Source organism: Neophocaena asiaeorientalis, unplaced genomic scaffold, assembly GCF_003031525.2.
Source record: "Neophocaena asiaeorientalis asiaeorientalis breed wild unplaced genomic scaffold, Neophocaena_asiaeorientalis_V1.1 scaffold76, whole genome shotgun sequence".
NCBI classification, from domain to species: Eukaryota; Metazoa; Chordata; class Mammalia; order Artiodactyla; family Phocoenidae; genus Neophocaena; species Neophocaena asiaeorientalis.
In genome coordinates, this window is record NW_020173668.1 from 963,868 (window position 1) to 990,528 (window position 26,661).

Consider the following 26,661-nt stretch of genomic DNA (forward strand, 5'->3'; position numbering starts at 1 on the left):
AAGCTCAAGGACTCAATAAAAACGTTTAATTACACTTCGGAGACTTCATACAGTGCAACAGTGAATGTTCGCTGTTAATATTCACGAGCCCATTTTATCAAATGTTAACTGCATCTGCACTTTGTTCCCCTGTCCTTAAATACTCCCATCAGGTTTCCCGTCTTGCCCAGTCTCCCGAAAGTTTCTTCCAATTTTGGCTACAGACCAATATATCAAAAATTCCAATTGGTCCAGATCCATGGTCCTGGGAAAATGGAAGCCCACTATCCCACCCCGACCAAGGCATTTTAACCAAACCCAATCCCTGTCCCTAATATTAGATGGGAAAGTAGGGGCCAGGGGTCCCTTTTAGTAAATGCCCATCATCCTTTAAAACTGTGTGTGTGACAGAGAGAGACAGACAGAGGAAACAGGTGAGAGACTGAAATACTGTACAATAGAATAAAACAGAAGAAAGAGTCTGGAGGAGTCTGGGATGGAAACAACCTAAGACATGAGAAACAGGAGACTACCTCCTGTCCCTGATACTTTACCCACTTTGCAATGGTGGGGAAGGACTGAAGACAAGACTGTAGGGAGGGGAAGGTGCGGAGCTGAGAAAACCAACCTCCAAAGGTCTCACTAGGATGAGTTTAAAGAGAAAGGAGGGACCCCTGGCTTCTATTATGTTGGTGGTTCTTAGGGTAAAGGAGTGACTGAGAGGCAGGAAGATTCATGATCTGTGGGCCCAACCCTTTGGATGACCATTTGTGAATAGAAATTGGAGGACTCTTGACAAAGCGCAAGAAGGGACAGACAAAAATAAAAATAAGTGAAAGAGAAAATAACCCTCAAAGATAGAGCCCAAGATGGGCAGTGGTGGTGGTGAAGGTAGAGAATTCAGATTCTGATCTTGCCTGGGGGATAGAATGTGGGGCAGCCATAAGAAATATCAAGGCTTCAGGTAGCTAGCACCTTTCAAATTGGCACCATGGCCTCTCCCAGGGGGTGGGACCAATAAGAAAGTTTGAAGGGTCATCCAAGCCAGATGTCTCAAGTAAAAGTGCAGGGTTTGATATGCCTTCTTCTCATTCCATTTACTGCACCTCTCCTCACCTGCAACACAAGCTTGGTAGAGGAGGTGTGTGTTGTGGGGGAAGGATGAGGCAGGGAAGGAGCACTCATCATCTAGCTCCTGAGAGCTTCAACAGATCATCTCGGCAGTATCAGGCTGGTAAATGCAGTGGTCCTGGTATTGGGTGAGTTCCTGACCCGCCCTTTACCCGCCTCCAAGCATCTCTCCAGAGGGTACCATGACCGGGATGACTCCTCAGATCAGAGACAAGAAAAACTCAAACAGTTCCACATCTCAGAGACTCCCATTGTGAGACATCTGTTTCTGTGAGTCCAAGTGATTGGGGTATATCTGTGTGTTATGACTGCCTGGGGCTGAGAACCTCCACTGCCCTCTCCTAGGTTTGGCTCAGCTGGTCGAGGGAGATGCACTAGGGCACACATATACTCCTGTCACTTTCCAAATCAACTACTCTCTAAACCAGACTTTTCAGGGTAGTGTTCCAAGTCCAGTGTGTCCCAGACAGTCTGATCTATTTAGAGCTGTGCCCACCACTGTAGTCATCTGGGCCAGGAGGAAAAAAACAGCTTATATACCCTGAGGCTGCTGGGACTGAAGGGACTGGGAGGGATAGATAACTGAGATTGAGGGAAAAGCTACATGATATTTTTCCACCTGTCTGAGGAAGGGGTGGGCTCTGACTGCAGGATTGGTGCTTTAGCAGGACTAAGACAGTAGCCTGGTTCACAGAAAAATACACACACAAAATAAAGTATCAACATTTCTCCCCAACCTAATAACTCTCCAAAGAGAGGATGAGTGCTCTGGAGAACCAGAGGTTTTTGCTGCTCCCACTCCCTGTGCAAAAGTGCCTGGCACCTTGCCCCCAGTGGCAGGGAAAAGCAGAGTAGTCTGGTGGGCAGCTCAGTCCCAAAATAAAAATAAGCAAGCCTAAGAGATGAAGCAGGAAAGGGCTGATGGCAACTGCTTGGAATCTGGGCTGAAAGCCCAAGAGGAAGAACCAGTGGTAGTAAGCAAGTTCTATGTGCAGCTCTTCTCAGGATCTCAGGGACACAGATGGAGGGGGAAGGCAGAGAAGGGTTGGCAGGGGATGGATGGAGTGGGATTGGCAGGGAGAGTGGATTTCCTTAGGGCAGGACAGTACCTGTACTGAATGAGTGAGCCCAGTTTGGCAAGAAAATTTAAAAATGAGAGCAGGGGATCCAGGCGTGGAGCCTCTTCAGCAAGAGCAGTTCAAAGTCTCTGTCCCTGACCCAGGGCTGGACTCGGTATCTGGTGGGGCACCTGAAGAGGGTGCTACCCTCTCCTCTCTGCCCCTGACTCAGAGTAGTGTGGGAAACAGCAGGCTTCTCTCCCCATCACTGGTTACCAGTGTCTTGAGTCCACCAGCTCAGGTCGGAGGCTGAGTTTCTTGAGGCTCTCGTAGCCCACCACAATGACAATGGTTGAGGGCGTGGCTGAGATGATTCTGGCGGAGAGGCCTTTCATGAGGCCCCAAGGCCCCTCTTCTGCCATCAGCTGTCGGAAGGTCAGGATGATGGAGTTCTTGCCCTCAACCTGGAAAAGTCAACGCATTGGAGGACGACGGTCTGCAGTCAAAGCCCCTCTACCCAATCTCCCTCTGCCTTAGGCTAAAGTGGAAAGAATTAGACTTGGGAATCAGAGGGCTGGACTCTGCTTCTGCGGGACAGTTCAGCACAGTGACTGAGTAGGGGCTCTGGTGCCAGACTGCCTGGTATGAATTCTGCTCCACAATTTACTAACAGAATAATCTCAGGTACTTTACTTAACACTTTGCACCCCACTTTCCTCAAATATAAAATAGTAATGATAATACCTACCCTGTGTGGTTGTTCTACGAAGTAAACAAAAGAATACTTGTAAATGCTGAGAACAGTGACTGGCAGACAGTAAGTATTCAATAAATGTTAGTTATAATTAATATCATTAGATAAACTACATAGTGATGAGTCTTTGGACCAAGTGCTTCTCTCTGGTCTCAGGGAGGCTGGATTAAATCACCTCTAAGGGCCTCTGCAGCTCTGTTACGGGCCAGGGTTCTTGGCCTTCCCGAAGCAATAGAAATTGACTAGAGGCCAGACAAGAAATTCAGGCGAGGCTTTACTGGGGCCCTTGCTCACTCCCCAAAGGGAGGTAAGCTTGTTTCTTATATGGGGTGAGGGTAGGGGTGTGTCCAGGAGTCCGGCCAGAGGGGTGGCTTAGGTATTTTGCCGCCCCTTAGCTGGTGGTGTGTGCAGCGAGCATGCACAGTACCCTGCTTTTGCTCCCGGCACTTCAAAAGTGGCAGTTGGGTTTTTTGGTTTCTTTGTATGTTTTGGGTCCAGAATTTGCCCCAACTGGGCATGCACACAGTTGTTTTTAGTCCCATATAGTTTCTTTGTATTCCGTTGCTCAAGGAGAGGTGTGTCCATGTGCAAGCCCTGCAGCACTGCAGCAAAGGGGCCCAGGTCCCAGCCTGTCTCAGCTCTCTCTACCAGTGATTTTGATTCTGATCATCTCAATCCCTCTGAAGCCCCATGGCTAGAGTCCTCCCCCTCCAACCCTGTCATCTCCCACACACCCTGTGACCTGTCTTCCCTATCATACTGGAATCTTTTCTCTCTTTTTTCTTAATAGTCTTGCCCTCTTCTTCCCCCCCACCCCCACACCTGCCACCAAATTACACTTTTAGAGATTACCCCCTTCAGACCTTCAGCCAATGCAGGACAGACACACTCCTTGTTATACTTCCCTCTATTCACAAGGTGGTCCCATCTCTGACTAAGAACGTCTCCCCATTCCTCTCTGCCTCCTTTAGTGCCCTCCTCCACATTCCCCCTTTCCCTTCTTCCCCTGACCACCTGTGCTCCCCTAATCCTCCACTTATCCACAGCCACGTCAAGGGCTTTTTTAGCTATGGCCCTGGTCCTCATATGTGCTGTCTCTTCCAGCCTGGGAACTCCTCAAAGTAAGGACCTGTCCTTTTCCTTGAATCTCCTCATGGAACACCCAGAACAAGGCTCAGGAGAGAATAAGGATGGAACCTATACACTTTATTATTTGCAAACCAATCAGATGCCACTCATTTTCAAACGTGTGGGTCGTGGAGGGGGCGCATACTTTCCTAGGGACCAATACACAGCTGACCCTCGAACAACACGGGTTTGAGTTGCATGGGTCCACTTATATGCAGTATGTTTTTTTCCAGCAGTAACAAGTAACACTACAGTACTAATAAAAATTTTAAAAATAAATAAATAAAATAAATAAAATAACCGGGAAGACTTTACCATTGCTATTTAATCTTTATGGATTGCATATCTCTCTAAACATGTCAAGATATATTCCTGTTTCTCTAAAGTACACACTTGGTTAATTTAAGAATTCCATGCTTACGCTAACATTAAATTTAAAGAGATTATTTTACTTCTCTGGAAATAAATCAAAATTGTACATAGGGGGCTTCCCTGGTGGCGCAGTGGTTGAGAGTCCGCCTGCCGATGCAGGGGACACGGGTTCGTGCCCCGGTCCGGGAAGATCCCACACACCACGGAGCGGCTAGGCCCGTGAGCCATGGCGGCCGAGCCTGTGCGTCTGGAGCCTGTGCTCCACAACGGGAGAGGCCACAACAGTGAGAGGCCCGCGTACCGCAAAAAAAAAAAAAAATTGTACATAGGTAGCAGAGTTACTACATAAAAAATTGAATTTAAAATTGAACTGCCTGCTTATATTACCCACAATGTGTTTAAATATCTTTGACTATAATCTATACCAAAATGATTTAAGTAAAAATTCATTTTTATTTATACTTAAAAAAACCCAAAACACTACAGTACTATGCGATCTGTGGATGGCGAACCACAGATTCAGAGGGCCAAGTTATACTCAAATTTTCAACTATGCGGAGTGTCAGTGCTCCTAAACTCCATGTTGTTCAAGAGTCAACTGTACCTAGATTTACCAGCCACCTCCATCCCAACATCTTGGTATCAGGGAAGCTGACTTCACCTCCATCTGCTAAGGTTATTTTCCTTCCCTCTCCTTCTCACTGTAAGTCAATGACCACACTCTCCTGGACAGCTGTCCTGTTAAGTTACCCAAATCAGATATTAAAATTCCCCCATTCTCTCCACCTAAAGCTTTTTAAAAAATATTTATTAAAAAAAAACTTTATTTATTTATTTTATGATTATTTATTTATTTTATGATTATTTATTTTATTATTATTTATTTTTAAATTTTATTATTATTTATTTTTTTATTTTGGCTGCACTGGGTCTTAGTTGCAGCATGTGGGCTTCTTAGTTGTGGCATGCGGGCTTCTTAGTTGCAGCATGCATGCGGGATCTAATTCCCTGACCAAGGATCGAACCCAGGCCCCTGGCATTGGAAACGTGGAGTCTTACCCACTGGACCACCAGGGAAGTCCCTCCACCTAAAGCTTTATATAGCAAAACCTACCATCTGTATATTATACATTATCATTCAGATTCTATTTCCTTGGACTCAGGGCTGTGAAATTGTCATTAAGCTGACTAAAGACAGGGACTATAACTTCTGGACAACACCACCCAGGGCTTTGTCTGTGTTTGTGCTGAGTCCACACAGAACAATCTGTGAAACCTGTTCAAGGACAGTCATTTTCACTGTAGAGAGCACATAGCCAAGTGGAGAAGCTAGATAGACTTACGAAATTAACTAAAATCATATTTCTAATAACCACAAAGCTACAAGGTAAGGAAAAGGTGGTTGATAGGCTATGCTATTATGATGAAAGCCTAGAAGAAAGCAGTAAGAATTCCTAGAGGCATGGGCAAGGAAAGGAGTAGAGGCATGCAAGGTAGCAGACAGGATGACAGAAACATTCTAGGTGATTCAAAGTGCTCAGCTGGTTTCTGTAGATGGTAAGCATAACCACAAGGAAGAGGCTTGGATGACCAGGAGAAGGCTGGCTAGACTAGAGGGCCATGACACAAAGAGGTCAGGAAATATTGGAGGGCCTGAAGATCACACTTCTAATGGTTTATCTGGGAGGAGGGTAGGGGAGAAGACTGGTCTTACCTGTACTCGGGTTCGGATGACATCCATGGGATTGGTGAGGATGGAAGCAGTGGCTGCAGCCAGAGGCCCCGAGATGGCTTGAAAGACGATGTGAGGGCACTCCTTAGGGCAGAGGGACGAGAGCTGCTCTGGAATCAAGGGAAAGATAATGCCTCAAGACATGAGGTTCCACTCCACACGGCCCCAAACCTTTTCTACCAGCTGGCCCAGTGATGACAAACCCTCCATCCTTAGCCACCTTAGACCCTATAACTCCCATCTTTGCTTCCATCTAAACCAACAACAAAAAAATTTTTTAAATAAATTTATTTATTTATTTTTGGCTGCACTGGGTCTTCGTTGCTGCACGCAGGCCTTCTCTAGTTGTGGCAAGTGGGGGCTACTCTTCGTTGCAGTGCGCAGGCTTATCATTGCGGTGGCTTCTCGTTGCGGAGCACGGGCTCTAGGCATGCAGGCTTCAGTAATTGTGGCACGTGGGCTCAGTAGTCGTGGCTCGCAGGCTCTAGAATGCAGGCTCAGTAGTTGTGGTGCACGGGCTTAGTTGCTCCGCAGCATGTGTGATCTTCCTGGACCAGGGCTCGAACCGGTGTGCCCTGCATTGGCAGGGGGATTCTTAACCACTGCGCCACCAGGGAAGCCCTGAACCAACAAAAATTTTTAAATCTCAGGCCCCTTCCAGAAGTCATTTTGCATAGGACAAAATTCCTCTGGAGAAGGGGATTTCAAAACCTCTTTGCTTGCTGACTCCTTTCAGAAATCACTCCTGATGTAAAACTCTTATGCTTATGCTCTACTTTTCACAACTCACTGGCTAGAAAAGCACACACCACATATTTTCTTATACATGCACTGGATAACTGGTAAGATACATTAAAAATTGGTAACACTAATTGTCTTTAAGGAAGGAAGCTGGGTGACTGTGGTAGGTAAGGAGTGTTTTCACTGCATACCCTTTCTTACCTTTTGAATTTTGAACCATATGAATGTTTTAAAAAATAAAAACAATTACAATTAAAAGAGAAAATCATAGCCTACAGTGAGAACTTTTCTTCAGCCTATATCAAGAAAGGAAAATTGGATTTCCCTGGTGGCGCAGTGGTTAGGAATCCGTCTGCCAACACAAGGGACATGGGTTCGAGCCCTGGACAGGGAAGATCCCACATGCGGTGGAGCAAATAAGCCCGTGCGCCACAACTACTGAGCCTGAGCTCTAGAGTCCGCAAACCACAACTACTGAGCCTGCGTGCCATAACTCTGCTGAAGCCCACGCGCCTAAAGCCTGTGCTCCGCAACAAGGGAAGCCACCGCAATGAGAAGCCGGCGCACCACAAGGAAGAGTAGCCCCCGCTTGCCCCAAATAGAGAAAGCCCGCGCGCAGCAACAAAGACCCAACACAGCCGAAAATAAATAAATAAATAAATTTAAAAAAAAAAAAAGAAAGGAAAATTCATTTTTCAAAATGCTGATGAAGAAGATGGAATAATACCCAGATTCACCCAATCCCAGTGTCACTAGGAAGTTCACCTGCAATTGAATTATTTTGCTTTTCCCTCTCTGAAGGCGAGAGACAAGAGTCCGTTCATTTATTCAACAAAGATTTATTGAGTGATTACCACGAGCCAGTCACTTTGGGTTCTAAAGATACAACAGTGAATAAAATAGCCTCAAATCCCTGCCCTTATGAAACTTACATTCTAGTGGGGGAAAACAGACAATAAATAAATAAAAAGCAAAATATACAACTATGCCAGACATGTTGTGTGCTAATTATAGAAAAAAATAGAGCAGGAAAAGGAGATAAAGAATGCCAAGGGCAGAAAGGGTAGAAGGTGAAGTCTAAGCAAAGCCCTAAAGGATAGTATAAGCCTTATAGATCTGTGGCGAGAACTTTCCAAGCAGAGGTAACATCCTATGCAAAGGCCCTGAGGCATGAGCATGCCTGAGGTCTTTGGCACCAAGGCCAGTATGCCTGCAGCCGAATGAATGAGGGAAAGAACAGTAGATGAAGTCTAAGAGGTAGGGCCCTGAAGCCACTGCATGGACTTTGGCTTTTACTCTGAGTGAGACTGGATGTAAAATAGATTTATCATCTCCAAGGTTCCCTCTCAGTTTTCTCTGTACAATTCAGTCACCATAATACCTTTAAGAATTTCTTCTTGCGGGGAGGAGCAATATAGGGGTAGGGGATTAAGAGGAACAAACAAGGGCTTCCCTGGTGGCGCAGTGGTTGAGAGTTCTCCTGCCGATGCAGGGAACACGGGTTCGTGCCCTGGTCCGGGAAGATACCACATGCCGCGGAGCGGCTGGGCCTGTGAGCCATGGCTGCTAAGCCTGCGGGTCCGGAGCCTGTGCTCCGCAACGGGAGAGGCCACAACAGTAAGAGGCCCGCATACCTCAAAAAAAAAAAAAAAGAGGTACAAACAAGCTACAAGGATATACTATACAACACAGGGAATATAGCAAATATTTTGTAATAACTATAAATGGAGTATAACGTTTAAAAATTGTGAATCACTATATTGTACACCTGTAATTTATAAACTATTATACATCAACTATACTTCGGTTTAAAAAAATATATATATATAATATATTTTTTTTTTCTTATGCTCCTAGTTTTGGTAATTTACGGCCAGGCAACTAAAGATTAGGAAACAAGTAGGATGGTGGAGGTTGGCAGGACAGAAGCGAGGGCTTCCAAGTCCGAAGGCATGACAGAATTCCTTAAGCCTTACCAGAACCACCTCTCCCCTGGATTTCTAATCACTTTCTTCCCCAGGGTCAGCATACAGAAAGAGACAAAGTGAACTGGTGGCTCTGCCTCAAGGGTGTCTTGTTGCTCCTGAGAAGAAAACATTTCACAACCACTGGAAGGCAGCATCTGGAAAACAAGGTGCTACAAAAGAAAACAGGGCTTCCCTGGTGGCGCAGTGGTTAAAAATCCACCTACCAGTGCAGGGGACACGGGTTCAAGCCCTGGTCTGGGAAGATCCCACACGCCACGGAGCAACTAAGCCCGTGCACCACAACTACTGAGCCTGCGCTCTAGAGCCCATGAGCCACAACTACTGAGCCCACGCGCCTAGAGCCTGTGCTCCACAACCAGAGAAACCAATGCAATGAGAAGCCCACACACCACAAGAGTAGCCCCCACTCGCCGCAACCAGAGAAAAGCCTGCACGCAGCAATGAAGACCCAACACAGCCAAAATAAATAAATAAATAAAATTTTAAAATAAATCAATTAAAAAAAGAAAACAGGAAGAGCCCTCTTTCCAACTGGGTAAAGAAGTCTTCTTGGGACTTCCCTGGTGGCACAGTGGTTAAGAATCCACCTGCCAATGCAGGGACAGGGGTTCAATCCCTGGTCTGGGAAGATCCCACACGTCACAGAGCAACGAAGCCCGTGCGCCACAGCTACTGAGCCTGTGCTCTAGTGTCTGCGAGCCACAACTACTGAAGCCTGTGTGCCACAACTACTGAAGCCTGCGCACCTAGAGCCCATGCTCCACAACATGATAAGCCACCGCAATGACAAGCCCACACACTGCAACGAAGAGTAGCCCCCTCTCACCACAACTAGAGAAAGCCCGCACGTAGCAACAAAGACCCAACACAGCCAAAAAGTTACAAATTAATTAATTAATTATTTTTTAAAAAAAGAAGTCTTCTTTGCAAAGATGGCATGTACGCTGAGGCTTGAAGCATGAGAAGGACCCAGACACACAAACAACAGGGGAAAGGCTATTCCAGGCAGAAAGAACAGTATCTGCAAAGGCCTTGAGGTGAGAACAGAGCTTGGTGTGTCTCAGGAACTGAGAGAAGGGCAGTGAGAATGGACCAGAGTGAGTAAGGGCAGAGGAGCACAAGATGGGGCTGGAGAAGCAGACAGGGACCAGATCACATAGACCTGTACTGACCGTGAGAAGCATTAGATTTTATTGTAAATACCCATAAGGCAGCATTGGTAGATTTTAAGCAAAATGGAGTGACAGGGCTTCCCTGGTGGCGCAGTGGTTGAGAGTCCGCCTGCCGATGCAGGGGACACGGGTTCGTGCCCCGGTCCGGGAAGATCCCACATGCCGCGGAGCGGCTGGGCCCGTGAGCCATGGCCGCTGAGCCTGCGCGTCCGGAGCCTGTGCTTAGCAACGGGAGAGGCCACAACAGTGAGAGGCCCGCGTACCGCAGGAAAAAAAAAAAATGGAGTGACAAAAACCAGTCTACTCTCTCAACAAATATTTACTGAGCACTTACAATTCACCAGGCCCTGAGACACACAGTGTCACAGAGTGTGGTACACAGTGGGTATTCAGTAAATGTTAGTTTCCACCCCCTTCCAAGAAACTTTCCAGTCAATTATATCAAAATAAAGCTGGGGGAAAAAAAGCATTAAGAAAAAAGAAGAACCTGTGCAAATAATAGAAGAGACAGGCACATACAAATAACATCAAGGCAAATGTTCTAACTGCCTTAAGAAAGACTGAAGCAATGTCATGGGAGTTGGAAGGAGGGAAAGATCATTTCTGAGTTGAGAGATACATGGAGAGTATGGGAGAGGAGGCAATGAGTCATGATTTCACCAGGGTAAGTGGACCTGGAAGGCATCTAGCAGAGGGATATGAATACAACAGAGGTGGGAGAGATGATGCATGGTGGAGGAACGGTGTGTGAACTGGCCTGGCTGCAGCATAGACTATACATAGGGAAACAGCAGGATGTTTCACTGAAAAGGGAAGGTGAAGCCAGGCTGAAGAGTTTGGATTTTACTGAGTAAGCAGTGGGAGCCACTGAACATCACAACCAGAGTTTAAAGTTAATCCATTAGGGGGACTTCTCTGGTGGCACAGTGGTTCCTGCCAATGCAGGGGACACGGGTTCAAGCCCTGGTCCGGTAAGATCCCACATGCCGTGGAGCAACTTAAGCCCGTGCGCCACAACTACTAAGCCTGTGTTATAGAGCCCACGAGCCACAACTACTGAAGCCCTCGCGCCTACAGCCCGTGCCCTGAAACAAGAGAAGCCACCACAATGAGAAGCCCGCGCACTGCAATGAAGAATAGCCCCCGCTCACCACAACAAGAGAAAGCCCACGCGGAGCAGCGAAGACCCAAAGCAGCCAAAAATAAATTAATTAATAAAAATTTAAAAATAAATAAATAAAGTTAATCCATTAGGGACTTGTGTGTAGATAGGAAGGAAGAGACTTGGAACAGCTAGAAGGCTGATGCAATAGTCCAAGAGGGTAGGTACAGAGAATGGTTTTCAGGAAAGGCAGTGGGAATGGAGAGAAAGTTGGACAAGACATTCCAGGGTCACTAGGACTAGATGTGGGGACAAGGACAAGGGGCCAAGCACTATGCCCAAGGCCTCAGTTTCAGTGATTTGGAGAATAACATGGCCACTGACACATGAAAGTAAGTCAGAAGAGAAAGCCAGCTTGGGATGAAAAATGGTTAATTGAAACAAATTTCAGATGTAATTGCATGCCTCCAGGTCAAAAGGTCCAACAGCCAGGATGTCTGTCCAGAGCTCTGGACACGTAAGTTTGGGAACAGAAATCGAAATTTTGGACATATTAGAAAAGGACAACTCTAATTGTAAATGAAATCAAATGAGGAGAGAGGGGTGAGGACAGACTCCAGAGAAAATGCTCACGTTTCCTAGGAAGGTTCTCTAACATTAAGATTGCCAGCATCCATTCCCAAAGAATCTGATACAAAGGGTCGAGGTGGAGTCCATGTATCTGAATTTTACCAAATACTCCAGATGAAAGACTGTGTTAAACAGAAGAAGAGACAGAGCTACCAAAAAAAAAAAAAAAGTACAATTAGAAAAATAGGAGAGGGACTTCCCTGGTGGTCCAGTGGTAAAGAATCCACCTTACAATGCAGGGGACACAGGTTCGATCCCTGGTCAGGGAACTAAGATCCCACATGCCACGGGGCAATGAAAAGCCCACACACCGCAGTAAAGAGTAGCCCCCGCTTGCCGCAACTAGAGAAAGCCCGTGCGCAGCAACGAAGACCCAACACAGCCAAAAATAAATAAATAAAATAAATAATTTTTTTAAAAAAAGAAAAAAAAATAGTAAGGAAAGGCATCCAACTCAAAAGCTATTACCCATTGCTCCATTGCTTTCATCTTTAAATCCTATGGATTTTGTCCCTCCCCACCTTATGATCCTCTGCCAATATTCCACTAAACTTAGCGGATACTGATTCATCGAGAACATACGCTATGTCCTACAGTCATATACTTTACTTGTCTGATTCCCTCCACTATAATATTAGCTCCTTGAAGGGAAGAACCATGTCTTACTAATCTCTGAATCCCCCTGGATTCAACATGCACAGAGCAAAAGCATCTCTGTCCATTAGTAACCATCCTCCACCCCCACCCTCCTGGTCCCTGCTTACCTGCATAGAAGTGGTAGAAGGGCCACCAGACAGCACTGTTTGGGATGTAAGTAAGCAGCGAAGCCACATAGCCCCGGTAGAAGCCACGAAGTCCATCAGCCCGCAGGATCTGCCTGATGATATCCTTGGTTTGGCCAAAGGCAACTACCCCTTGTCCCTCTGGATTCCCTCGCACTTGGAAGCGGCCCATTTTCTCACCCTTGCGCTGCATCATCAGGTGCTGGGAGACCACATCAATGGGCACTGTGATGCTCTGAGCCACGAGCGAGGCCGAGCCACCGGCCACCAGTGATTTGACTGTGTTGCTCTGGCTGTAGTCAGCTACAAACTTCCGGGTGAGCTCATAAGTAGTAACATAGCACTGGCCAGATATGAGGGTGAAGGTGTTGACCAGGAACCCCCGGTAGAGGCCAGTCACACCATCTGCCCGTAGGATCTTGATGAAGGCATCAAAGGTCCCATGGTAGAGGCTCTTGCCTTTCTGAACCTGCAAGCGAGTGCGGATGAGGGTGAATGGGTAGACACTGACACGGATCATCATTGTCATTGCCACACCAAACACGTAGAACTTCTTCTTGTCCAGGTGTTCCCACTCGATGATCTGGATGTTACGTTTGTCCTCCATTGTGTCTGGAGACCTGGGGATTTGAGCAGGGTGGAGGGAATGTGAAGGAGATCAGAATTTGCACTTTCCCCTCCTGGATGGGCTCTGAAACCCCATTCTCAGGCTTCAGCTCCTGGGGTACTCACTTCTCCAAAGTTTAGACTTCACCCAGTCTGGCTCTGCCAACCCCTGCCTGATTCTTCCTTCACGGATCGGGATAGTGCCCTCTTCTCTCTCCTTTACCAGTCTGTCCCAATTCAGGACCCCTCTTCTGAAAATTGTTTCTCACCTCAGTGACTCCCGTGGGCCCACTCCCACCTCAGCTCCCTACCCCCAGCTTATCAGATCAGCTATTCTGGTCTCTCTGCCTCTGGCCAGCCCCTGGTGTCATGGCCCAGTCTCCTTTTCCTTCTCTAGCTCACCCAGACAGCTCAGGATGCTGTGGGCAAACCAACCACCTGGCCTTTAAGTGGGCTAATGGGATGTCACTAAGTGACATTCTGGAGTTTCCTAAAGGCTAAAGGGAAGTGCTCCATTTCTGACACTCCTGGGCCTACTGAGGAGACATGGCCTTCGGCCTTGGGCCTTTGAGCCTCAGCAGGGTGCCTCTTTTACCACCATTTACCAGCTGACTCACCTCACTTTATTTCTGGTTTCCCGTGCTGGCCCCTCTGAGCTCCTCCTGACCCACATTCACTACACTTACACCTTCTCCAGTCTGCATTAGAAAAAAGTGTGAGGAAGAAGGCAAGTGGGGCTTTCACTCCACAGGCACCCCCCACACACACACCTCCCTTCCTTCTAATGAAAGGAGTTAGAAATTTAGGAACAAGCCAAAGGTCAGAGTCCTCTTTGGTTATTAGATAACTCACTCTAGAGAAAGAAGAGAACCACCTGAGAGCTAAGCAGTTTCCCTGAAGAGTCTTAACTACAGTGTAGAGAACATGCTTGGCCTCCTTCATCCCCAGGCATATAAATAATAACCTCAGCCCCTAGGTAGTGAAGGGAGATTCAAGTGACAGAAAAGATATAGAGACTCTGCCTTTGAGAAACTCAGTCTCTTCAAAGAGACACAGTATCCCTCTGGGGAACAGATATAAGACACAGAGATAAAGAAACCAGGGCAAATTAATGTACATGTGGCCCTCATGTTAAGTGTATCCACTGACTAAAGTTTCAAACAAAACTAATAAGGTTACAACTGTAATAACTGTATAAAATCAGGAGCTTTCAACTTAAGAAATGTCAAATGAGGGGCTTCCTTGGTGTCGCAGTGGTTAAGAATCTGCCTGCCAATGCAGGGGACATGGGTTCGAGCCCTGGTCCAGGAAGATCCCACATGCCACAGAGCAGCTAAGCCTGTGTGCCACAACTACCAAGCCTGTGCACCACAACTACTGAGCCCGCATGCCGTAACTACTGAAGCCCGCGCGCCTAGTGCCTGTGCTCCACAACAAGAGAAGCCACCACAATGAGAAGCCCGTGCACCGCAACGAAGTGTAGCCCCCGCTCACTGCAACTAGAGAAAGCCCGCATGCAGCAACGAAGACCCAACATAGCCAAAAATAAATTAATTTTAAAAAAAAAAAGAAAGAAAGAATCCACCTGCCAATGCAGGGGACCTGGGTTCGAGCCCTGGTCCGGGAAGATCCCACATGCCGCAGAGCAACTAAGCCCGTGCGCCACAACTACTGAGCCTGTGCTCTAGAGCCCTTGAGCCACAACTACTGAAGCCCGTGTGTCACAACTACTGAAGCCCATGTGCCTAGAGCCTGTGCTCTGCAACAAGAGAAGCCACCACAATGAGAAGCCCGCGCACCGCAACAAAGAGTAGCCCCCACTCTCAGCAACTAGAGAAAACCAGCGTGCAGCAGTGAAGACCCAATGTGGCCAAAAATTAAATAAATGAATAAATAATTTTAAAAAAAAAGAAATGTCAAATGAGAGGACATCACATATTGGACATACGCATAGTGACAATGTAATGTGCTCCTGTGTAGGATACTGGACATTTTCAGCCAGAAGGGGAAAGTGAGAAGTTAAAGTCCAGGAAGCAGGAAATCAGGGCCTCCCTAAGCTCTGAGAGAAATCCTTAAGGGATGGGAAAGGAGGTGGCCACATCAAAAGGACAACTCTAGAGAGGTGAAGTGTTCTACACAGGCAGTCCCAGCACCAAAGCCTTGACAAATCTCATGTCAAGTGTATAACCAGAGTTCATCCTCAACCACCTTCCCCAACCAAAGGTCCCAACCAGCCTAAGCAGCTTCTTGGTTTACCATATAAGTCAGTGGGGAAGCAAGGTTAGCTTTTTGGAATTTCCTGAGCTGGACTGCATCACTTTCATTAAAGTATAAGATACCTGCAGTGCAAACTGAGTACATGTGAGCTGAGGGAAAACCTCAGCTTCAAGGTGAGGCATGGGTGAGGCACATGTAACCAAGACAGGCTTCCTGGAGGAGGACAAAGCAGCTTGAATGGAGGAATACATGTGGACAGTGAAAGGGAGAAAACAATGGCTTGAAACAACTGGGTTGACCAGAACAGAGAATCTAGGCCATGGGAAATGAGCTAGAGATGGGGTTCTAGGAGGAGAACCCCTGGAACACTGATGTGCCACCTGCTGTGGGCAAAAGTGGCCCTTCCTCCAGCCTCAGCCCAGAACACCCATCAAGTCCAGTGCGGCAAACTTCTCCTTTAAGGCCCTTCAAGAGAAAGGGATCACTGTATCACTAACAAACAGGGTGTTTGGCATCCAGGGTCCCAAGGTTATGTGTCCATTTCCACTGAGAGAGGAGGAGAAGAGAGAGAGACACTAGGATTTACTGAACACCTATTACCTCAAGTAATCCTTACAACTTAACCTCTACACAGTTAAGACACTTCTGCTACATGAGGAAATTGAGGTACAACAAATAGGTTAAAAGGAACAAGCCCAAGGTCACCCAGCTGGTTAGCGGAGGCAGGATATGAGCCAAGTTTGCTCCTCTACTCCATCATGCCCTCTACTTCATGGGAGATGAGGAGTTCCAGCACAAATCACTCTGTTCAGTATAAAGCCAGGTCATTCCCACCCTTGGGAGGCAGAATTAATGCCCTCATGACTGCCAGTCACCCAAGGGTTAAGCATAAGCTCCTGGCAGCAGACGCCCAGGGATTTCTCTCCGCTTTATTCCATTGAAACCAAGAGCTGCCTCTGCTTTCCCAGCGTGCTTGTGGAGTGACTGAGCTGAGTGGCTGGGTAGGCCTGTTGTCATCACAGGACAAATACGGCAGGGCTCAAGCAAGGACTCCTGCCCAGCTCATGGATACTGTGTGCTGAGCAGGGCAGAGAGCCAGAGCCACAAAGGACTCTGTTCTAGGACCTGGTTTTGTGGGCACCGTCTCAACTTATCAAACTGAATGACAGAGTGCCAACAACTCCTGATGAGAAATCCTACAGCAGCACCCAGCGCCCCATTTCCCTACTTTCCTCCATCTCTCACATGTGCCAGTCTATTTTAAATTCCCAGAAAGAAGGGAGGACTCTCCACGGCCAAAGCAGGTAATTTCTATCATTACCATGGTGACAGAAGAAGCCACTAAGGGTCATGCCACAGAGGGCTGAGCCTCTACAGTTGAAGGGGAAGGCACTGCACCCACCCCCTCTATCCCTTTGAAAGGTGGGTTGCTCCTAAAAGTTGGGATCTCAACCTGCTCCTTGTTATTTAACCTCCAAACTTCCCGCTGAAATATCAAAACCAGTTCCTTGTGTTTCACCCTCTGGAAAATCCTCCATGCAGATACCTGTATGCTCACTTCCTTCAGCCTTCCTTTCTTCCAATTCAATCAGCCCAGCTTCTTTATGGCTCTTTCCCAGATCCTTATTTGTGTTCATGGCTCCAATTCTGAATTTTCCCCCATCTTTTAACACAGCTTAGACTCAAAGGTTAAAGTGCTTCATATGGAGACCCAACAGATGACCCAGGATGTCCTGAAATCATCAAATGAGATGTCAGAGGCAGAACCCCCACTGCTGAACCCATCAGAGGAAAGGGACAAACTGGCCCAAGTAGGTATACCTCCTTCTCCACTTCCCTTCTCCCTGTACCAGAAAAACCACACCAGACTGTTCACTAGGTTCTGAAATAAGATCCTGGTTCAGGACAAGGCAGTGTCACCTGGAATGTAAGGTCATTTGATGAAAAGAACACTAGTAGTCAGGAGATCCAAGTCTGAGTTCCACTTCCATTACCTACTAGTAGGATTGGAACCAAGTCACTTCTTTGAAATTCAGTTTCCTCATCTGTGAAATGGGGCTAGTAAAGCCTGCCATAGCTATGTCACTGTGGTGCAACTCTCATGAGCTAATGTGTGAAAGCACTTTGTTAACAGCAAAGCACTTCTACCATTTCAGAAAGCTCTACTGGACAGTGCTGCTCTAAATCTTTGCTACTCAGAGTGGTGCACAGACCAGCAGCATGGGCATAATCTGGGAGCTTGTTAGAAATACAGAATTTCAGGATGCTCCATAGGCCTGCTGAATAAGAACCAACATGTTCACAAGATCTCTGGGTGGTTAATACATATATCAGAGTTTGGAAAGTATTGCCTTAAATATTAAGGATTGTCAGTATTATAACAATGATAACAACTACTCTAGGAGTCCAGACCATTATGACTAGGTTAGGAGCCCTCTGACTCCATCCTGACTTGTCACCAGGACTGGGCTCAGTGATGACTTCTAGACTTATTCAAATCTTTTCAGTCAACAACCACCCCCCCGCAAGTCAAATAGCCACCTACAACTCCTGACAAGACATCCGTGGGGTTTGGTCCCCACTTCTGTGCTGGAAACATCTTTGCTTCCTCCTTCTGTTTCTCTGTACTTCTTACTGCAACTGCATCAAGGCTTTGCATCCTGGGAGCTATCTACCACATGAATGTGAATATATTTACATGCTTGCCCACCTGTCCTAATGAACATGCATTTCCTTAGGGAAGTTCCCTGGCATGCCTCCAACCTCTCCCTTCAAGACAACCTCCCCTCTGGGGCATGAAGCGATTTCCATCCAGCCTTCCTTCGGTCTTCCATAGGTGCCCACGTGATCCCTCATGACAGACACCACATGACAGTCCTCTTCACCTACTCCACATGACACCCCCTTTAAGCTGCTTCTGTCCTGGCCCCCGAGGTGCCGCCTCGCCATGCTTCTTTCGCTGTCAGCGAAACTCATGCTCCTCCGACAGGAAAAGATGACTCGTTGGAGTCGCCCCTCATTCCCCAAACTGCGTGGCGGGCTCCCACTGAATTGCAGCCGGCCACTGCAGGCACCCGCTGCCTCCCTGACAGGTCCAGGTCCTCGGAGACCTTAGTCCTCAGGCACCCCAAGCCGGTGGTTTCTTACTTTCTCACATCAGGGCGGTTCCGCCCCGTCTGAGGTGAACTCCAAGCGCGGATCTCTAGGCCGCGGCTCCCACTCTATCCTCTGTTTCGGGCGACTGATGGCCTCCGGTCGCATCTTCCTCCATCTCGACCGGGCTCTCGGTACTGACGGAACCGGAAATTGGGACTTTGTCACTCCCGCCCCCTACGGGGGGCGGGGATGAACGGTGTGCGACTCCACCAATGGCGTTCTGAGCCTTTAGCCTCTCGCCCCGCCCCCGCAGCAAGGGTGGAAGGTCCTGGGAACCATCTTGAATGCGGGCAGAGGCCACGCCTTCATTGGCTTCGACATGCCCTTAGCTCTACAGCGCATGCGTTGTCTTTCTAATTCTTGGAAATTTAAAGTCACCCGGCGCTTCTTGAAGATCTTGTTCTAAATGGGTCACCTTGTGTTTCCGATCTATTGGAATCCTTAAATTCAAATCTAATCTGTAAATTTTTGTGTAATTTTTCTCATCTACAGAGCCAAAACAGGCCAGTGTGCAGCAGGAAGGACTAAGTTTAGACAACCAATTTTAAGGTTGGGGAACTCAAAAAACTGCAGGAATAGGGAACATCCTGGAGGTGGAGTGGTCTCTTCCAGCTCTAAAACTATTTGCTTATGCATGGATTTAAAAGAAGAGGCAGAGCCTTTTAAATAAGGGACTGGGAGGCTGGGGGTGGAGATTCATTTCAAAATAGATATTTCTACAACTCAACAACAAAAAGACAAACAATCCAATTTTTTTAAATGGGCAAAGGACTTGAATAGATGTTTCTTCAAAAAAATGACCAAAAAGCACATGAAAAGATGTTCAATATAATTAGGGAAAAACAAATCAAAACCATGAGATCCCACTTCACACCCACGAGGATGACTAAAATTAAAGCAAGCAAGCAAGCAAACAAGAACCTAGAAAGTAACAAGTGTTAGCAAGGATGTGGAAAAATTGGAACCCTCAGACATTGCTGGTGGGAATGTACAATGGTGCAGCTGCTGTGGGAACAGTTTGGTTGTTCCTCAGAATGTTAAGCAAAATTACTATATGACCAAGCAATTTCGCTCTGAATATATACCCAAAAGAGTTGAAAACAAGTGTTCAAACAAAAACTTGTACACAAATGTTCACAGCAGCAGTCTTCTTCACTATAGCCAAAAAGTAGAAACAAACGGTGGTATACCCATACAATGGGATATTACACAGTGAATAAAAAAAAAAAGGAATGAAATATGAATACATACTATGATGTGGATAAATTTTGAAACCATTATGCTAAGTGAAATAAGCCAAACACAACAGTCACATATTGTGTAATTGCATTTAGATGAAATATGCAGAACAGACAAATCTATACAGACAAAAAGCAGGTAAGTGGATTAGTGGTTGCCAAGGACTGGGGGGAGGAAGAGTGGGGAGTGACTGCTTAATTAGTACAGAGTGTCCGTTTGGAGTGATGAAAGTGTTCTGGACCTAGACAGTGGTGATGATTGTACAGCACTGTGAATGGCTAAATATCACTAATAGTAAATTTTATGTTATGGGATTTTACTACAGTTAAAGAATTTGATGCCTCTAGGAAAGGTCCCTCCTGAACAACAGATTTGTATTGACAATTGCCTCAAAATATCTAATGGACATTTCAAGCTTAGTGTGAAAGTTAGTTTTATGTCAATCTGGCTAGGGCTATAGTAACTAGTTATTCACTAATAGGTGTTGCTGTGAAGGTATTTTGTAGGTGTGGTTAACATCCACAATCAGCTGACTTTAGGTAAAGGTTACCTTGATAATGTGGGTGGGCCTCATCCAGTTAGTTGAAAGGCCTTTGGAGCAACACTAAGGTTTCTCTGGGAAGAAATTCTGCATCAAGACTTCAGTATGGGGCTTCCCTGGTGGCGCAGTGGTTAAGAATCTGCCTGCCAATGCAGGAGACATGTGTTCGAGCCCTGGTCTGGGAACATCCCACATGCTGCAGAGCAACTAAGCCCGTGCACCACAATTACTGAGCCTGCACTCTAGAGCCCACAAGCCTCAACTACTGAGCCCACATACCACAACTACTGAAGCCTGTGTGCCTAGAGCCCGTGCTCCACAACAAGAGAAGCCACGACAATGAGAAGCCTGCGCACCGCAACGAAGAGTAGCCCCTGCTCACCACAACTAGAGAAAGCCCGCTTGCAGCAACGAAGACACAAGACAGCCAATAAATTAATTAAATAATTAATTTAAAAAAAAAAGACTTCAGCATGACCAGTGTGGGGGGAGAGATAAATTAGGAGTTTGGGATTAACACTGCTATGTAGAAAATAGATAAACAACAAGGACCTACTGAATAGCACAGGGAACTATATTCAATTATCTTACACAACGAGAGAAGCCACAGCAATGAGAAGCCTGTGCGGTGTAACCAAGAGTAGCCCCCACTCGCCACAACTAGAGAAAGCCCGCGCGCAGCAAAGAAGACCCAATGAAGACAAAAATAAATAAATAAATAATAAATAAATAAAGACGGCAGCATCAACGCCAATGTTCATAACAGCATTATTTACAATAGTCAAGACATGGAAGCAACCTAAATATCCATCAACAGAAGAATGGATAAAGAAGATGTGGTACATACATACAATGGAATACTACTCAGCCATGAAAAAATATACATTATATATATAAATAATATATTATATATATATATATATATCCCAATGGTTCTGTTTCTCTTCTCTGAAGAATCCTGACTGATACTTAGCATGTCAGAAATGGAACTCTTGTTCTTCCCTGAAATCTGACATACCTGCTCTCTTATTCATCTCAATTCATTGGCAACGCCATCCTTTTGGCTGCCCAGACTGAAAATCCCGGAGCCATCCTTTTCTTTTTTATTTATCTTATTTATTAAAAAAATTTTTAACCAATTTTTTAAGTTGAAGTATCGTTAATTTACAATGTTGTGTTAGTTTCAGGTGTACAGCAAAGTGATTCAGATAACTATATATACATATATTCTTTTTCAGATTCTTTTCCATTATAGGTTGTTACAAGATATTGAGTATAGTTCCTGGAGCCATACTTAAAGGTTCTCTTTTTCTCATATATCACATGCAATCCATCATCAGATACCATTGGCTTTATCTTAAAAATATGTCCAAACTTACAGACTGGGAGAAAATATTTTAAAACGATGCAACCGACAAGGACTTACCTTCTAAAATATACAAACAGCTCACACAACTCAATAACAAAAAACAAACAACCTGGACTTCCCTGGTGGTGCAGTGGTTAAGAATCCGCCTGCCAGTGCAGGGGACATGGGTTCTATCCAGTCTGGGAACATCCCACATGCCATGGAGTAACTAAGCCCATGCACCACAGCTACTGAGCCTGTACTCTACAGCCCGCGAGCCACAACTACTGAAGCCTGCGCACCTAGAGCCCATGCTCTGCAACAAGAGAAGCCACCACAATGAGAAGCCCGCGCACTGCAACGAAGAGTAGCCCCCGCTTGCCGCAACTAGAGAAAGCCTACGTGCAGCAGCGAAGACCCAATGCAGCCAAAAATAATTAATTAATTTTAAAAAATATCCAGTCAAAAAATGGGCAGAAGACCTAAATAGACATTTCTACAAAAAAGACATACAGATGGCCAATAGGCATATGAAAAGATGCTCAACATCACTAATTACTAGAGAAATGCAAATCAAAACTACAGTGAGGAAAAAAAAAAAAAAAAAAAACTACAGTGAGGTACCACCTCACACCATTCAGAATGGCTATCATTAAGAAGTCCACAAATAACAAATGCTAGAGAGGGTGTGGAGAAGAGGGAGCCCTGCTACACTGCTGCTGGGAATGTAAATTGGTGCATACACTATAGGAAACAGTATGGACGTTCCTCAAAAAACTAAAAATAAAGTTGACATATGATCCTGTAATCCTATTTCTGGGCATATATCTGGAGGAAACTATAATTCAAAAAGATACATTCACCCCCATGTTCATTGCACTATTTATAATTAGCCAACCTAAATGTCCATAGACAGATGAATGGATAAAGAAGAAGTGGTACATATATACAATGGAATATTACTCAGCCATAAAAAAAACAAAATAATGCCATTTGCAGCAACATGGATGCAGCTAAAGATTATCATACTAAGTGAAGTAAGGCAGACAGAGAAAGACAAATACCACATGATATCACTTATATGTGTAATCTAAAATATGTCACAAATGAATGTATCTACAAAAAAGAAACAGACTCACAGACATAGAGAACCACCTTGTGGTTGCTGGGGGGGTGGGGAGAGGATGGAGTGGGAGTTTGGGATTAGTAGATGCAAACTATTGTATATAGAATGGATAAACAACAAGGTCCTACTGTATAGCACAGGGAACTATATTCAACATCTTGTGATAAACCATAATGGAAACGACTATGAAAAAGAATGTATGTATATGTGTAACTGAATCACTTTGCTGTACAGTAGAAATTAACACATTGTAAATCAACTATACTTCAATTAAAAATTTTTTCTTAAAGGTTCAGAGTTTGACCACTTCCCATCACCAACATACTAACACCCTAATCAGAGCCCCCATCATCTATCACCTGGATTATTCCAGTAGCTTCCTCACTGGTTTCTTTGCTTCCACCCTTGCTTCTGCTATGTACCAATCACAATAAAGCAGCCAGAGTGATACTTTTAAGCTTTAAGTCAGATCATGTTCCTCCTCTGTTCAAAATCCTCCAATGGCTCCCCCATTTATTCACAGTAAAAGCCAAAGTCTCTACAGTGGCCTAGAGGGTCCTACAATCTTTCCCCATGCACACACAGCATCTTTCTCATTTCATCTCATTCCTGCCTCAAGGTCTTTGCATTGGCTGTTGCTGCTGCCAAGAAGCTCTTTCTGCAGGCATCCACATAGCTCCTACTTTCACTTACTTCATTGTTTCATTGTTCAAACATCATCTTATCAATGAGACCTACTCTGAATCCCCTATTTAAACTTGTAGACACTCCTTCCATTCTCAACCTTCTTTCTCCAACTCAAATTTTTTTCTCCATAGCACATCTCCATTTAAAGTACTCTATCGGGGGACTTCCCTGGTGGTCCAATGGTTAAGAATCCACCTTCCAATGCAGGGTACGTGAGTTCGATCCCTGGTCGGGGAACTAAGATCCTACATGCCGTGGGGCAACTAAGCCCACGCACTGCAACTACTGAGCCAGCGTGCCACAACTAGAGAGCCCATGTGCTGCAATGAAGAGCCCACATGCCACCACAAAGATCCCACATGCTGCAACTAAGATCCAATGCAGCCAAATAAATAAATATTTAAAAAAATAAAATAAAGTACCCTATCAGAAGTTCCCTGGTGGCCTAGTGGTTAGAATTCTGGGCTTTCACAGCTGTGGCCCAGTTGGGGAAGATCCTGCAAGTCGCACGGCCAAAAAAACAAAAAAAAGTTGTTTATAAAGTACCCTATTTATTTTACTTATTTATCTCTCTCCTACACTAGAATGTAGGCTCCATGATGGCAAGAATAGTGTCTGTTTTGTTCACTGATCTGCCCTCAGCACCCAACAGTGCCTGTCACATAGTAGGTGTTCAGTAAATATTTGTTGAATAGATGAATGGATTTCAGCACTGAGAGAGCGTTTACCATATGCCAGGCTCACAGAAACACAATGAAAAAGCAGCACTGTATGAAAACGGTTATGCTGAAGTGTGCATAATTCACTAACTCTGCGTGGGAGGGTAGAGAAGAGCACACACAGAAGATGCTGTTCTAGGAGGGAGACACGGCATGCCCAAAGAACCTCACTGTTGGGTCCTCTACGCAGAATGTCGATTCATCTCTGTGTCACCAAGGCCTGGAATAGTGCTAGGCACTCAATAAAGCTTTCCAGAAAGCTGTATAGAGGGGCTCAGGATTTACAAGTAGTGCCTAGATGTGGATGGAGGAGCTGGAGGCAAGCCATGCCATACCAAGGGGTTTTCATTTTTTTAATTCTAGATTTAATGAAAAGCCATTTGGAGTTTTAGGCAGGTTTTTTTTTTTTCTTTTTTTTTTTTGGCTGTACGCAGGCCTCTCACCGCTATGGCCTCTCCCGCCGCGGAGCACAGGCTCCGGACGTGCAGGCCCAGCGGTCATGGCTCATGGGCCCAGCCGCTCCGCAGAATATGGGATCCTCCCAGACCGGGGCACGAACCCGTGTCCCCTGCATCGGCAGGCGGACTCTCAACCACTGCGCCCCCAGGGAAGCCTTTTTTTTTTTTTTTAAGTAAACTACCCTTTATCGGAGAGTGGAATGCAGGATGGGAGCAGAAGGTGGCAGAGGCTGGTCAGGGGTCAGCTCTGGCCGTCATGGTCAGTGATCTGGGCCTGTGGGAATGGAGAGGTGCTGAGGAATTCCAGGGAGAGAGAGGAGGAAGAGGAGATGAGACTGGTGGCCCACTAAATGTGGAGGGGTGAGAGAGAAGAGGTCCCAAGCTTCTCCATCGCAGTGAGGTTAACTAGCATGGGGAACAAGGGAGGGCAAGTAGGTTTGAAAGGGTTGATAAATTCAGCTGGGGACACGTTACATCAGAGATGTTTGTGGTGTATCCAGGTGGCTGTAACCAGTAGCTAGAGGGGGAGACAGGAAGCCTGAGCTTGCAGTACTCTGTCCCCCACGATAGCTCTTCCCCACCCCACCCTGGGCTCTGACTGTTGCTAGTCTGTCCCTACTGCCAGATTGTGAGGGTAGGAAGCAGGTCTGATTCAGGTTTCTCCCCAGCTGTCTAGGCCAGATTCTTTTTTATTTTTGGTCGGGGCGGGGGTGGGCATGCTGCGCTGGCATGCAGGATCTTAGTTCCCTGACCAGGGATCAAACCTGAGCCCCGTGCAGTGGAAGCACAGAGTCCCAACCACTGGACCGCCGGGGAAGTCCCTAGGCCAGATTCTGAACCATAGCAAGTACTTTGTGCATGTTTGCTGAATGAATAAATGGGCATCCTCGGTTGAGAGGTGAGAGTGGAAGCAATAGACACAGAAGATATTGTCCAAGGGGAATTTTCAAGGGAAATAAGAAAAGAGAAGTGCTTAAAAGACCTGAGGAGCAGTGGTCAGAGAGCTAGGAAGGTAAGCAAGAGCACTGCAGCCAGAGACCAAAGCATAAGTGTTACAAGAAGGAATTGTCACCAGTGTCAAAGGCTGCAGAGAAGTCAGGTAGGATGAGACTGACAAGGTTTTGCTCTCATAAACAGTAAGCATTTCCCAGGTACCTCCTCTCACTAGAGCATAGTGCCTCACGCTTTAGGCTGTGGAGATGGGGTTGAGATACCTCCTGCCCCCAGGGTGTTGAGAGTCCAGCAGGGGTAACTGCGTGTGCCATCCCCTTCTGTGTTTTATATTCTTTCTTTTATATATACTGAAAACTTTTATATTTAGAATTAGCCAGCTGGACTCAGCTTAGATGATCCCAATTTTGTTGGCAACATCCAAAGCATCATAGTCAGTCGAACATATGCCTCTTTCTCTCCATCAGGCCTGATCAGGGTGTTGACCTTGGTCACGTCAATGTCATAGAGCTTCTTCACAGCCTGTTTAATCTGGTATTTGTTGGCTTTGACATCCGTACTGAACACCAATGTGTTGTTGTCTTCACTCTTCCTCATGGCTGACTAGGAGCTTGATGATGGCGTAATGGTCAAGCTTGTTTCTCTGAAAGGCGCTCTTCCGAGGATATTTGGAATGCCTCCTGAGCCTCAGTGTTTTGGTCCGTTGGAAGGTAGAGTACGTCAGACATTCTTTTTTTGTGGCTGTGGATGCCTTTCAACACTGCTTTCTTGGCCTTTAAAGACTTTGCTTTGGCTTCGGCTTTGGGAGGGGCAGGGGCTTCCTTCTTCGCCTTCAGCGCCATCTTCGTGAAAAGTTGTGTTTTACATTCTTATGGTTGGGCCTAAGTACCTCATGAATGATGTAGAGAGTGAGTGCTGGGGAAATCTTAGAGAAGAGTAATCAGCCAGGACTGGGGCAGGCTGGGAAGATGGCACGGAGGAGATAGCCTCTAAATTACACCTTGGAGGGAGATGAGGAAAGAGTACATTCCAGAGTGATGCTGG

The 26,661-nt window shown here is 46.0% G+C and overlaps 1 protein-coding gene and 1 pseudogene across 3 annotated transcripts; both read right to left on the bottom strand.

The window, feature by feature from the left end:
* Positions 1-6: 6 nt before the first annotated feature.
* On the bottom strand, positions 7-18,683 carry SLC25A44 (solute carrier family 25 member 44). Of its 3 annotated transcripts, XM_024748067.1 has the most exons (6): positions 18,540-18,674; positions 16,939-17,125; positions 13,793-13,873; positions 12,552-13,189; positions 6,137-6,264; positions 7-2,632 (listed from the first exon to the last, which is right to left on the bottom strand). In XM_024748067.1, exons 3-6 carry the CDS (start codon positions 13,846-13,848, stop codon positions 2,441-2,443), a joined length of 1,014 nt encoding a protein of 337 aa, XP_024603835.1. In that variant the 5' UTR covers positions 13,849-13,873; positions 16,939-17,125; positions 18,540-18,674; the 3' UTR covers positions 7-2,440. The 3 variants fall into 3 exon arrangements, with proteins under 3 accessions (XP_024603835.1, XP_024603837.1, XP_024603836.1); XM_024748069.1 differs by lacking the exon at positions 13,793-13,873; XM_024748068.1 differs by lacking the exons at positions 13,793-13,873; positions 16,939-17,125 and having other exon boundaries at positions 10-2,632; positions 18,540-18,683.
* Positions 18,684-26,008: 7,325 nt separating this feature from the next.
* Positions 26,009-26,459, bottom strand: LOC112401818 (60S ribosomal protein L23a pseudogene; annotated as a pseudogene).
* Between the last annotated feature and the right edge of the window lie 202 nt (positions 26,460-26,661).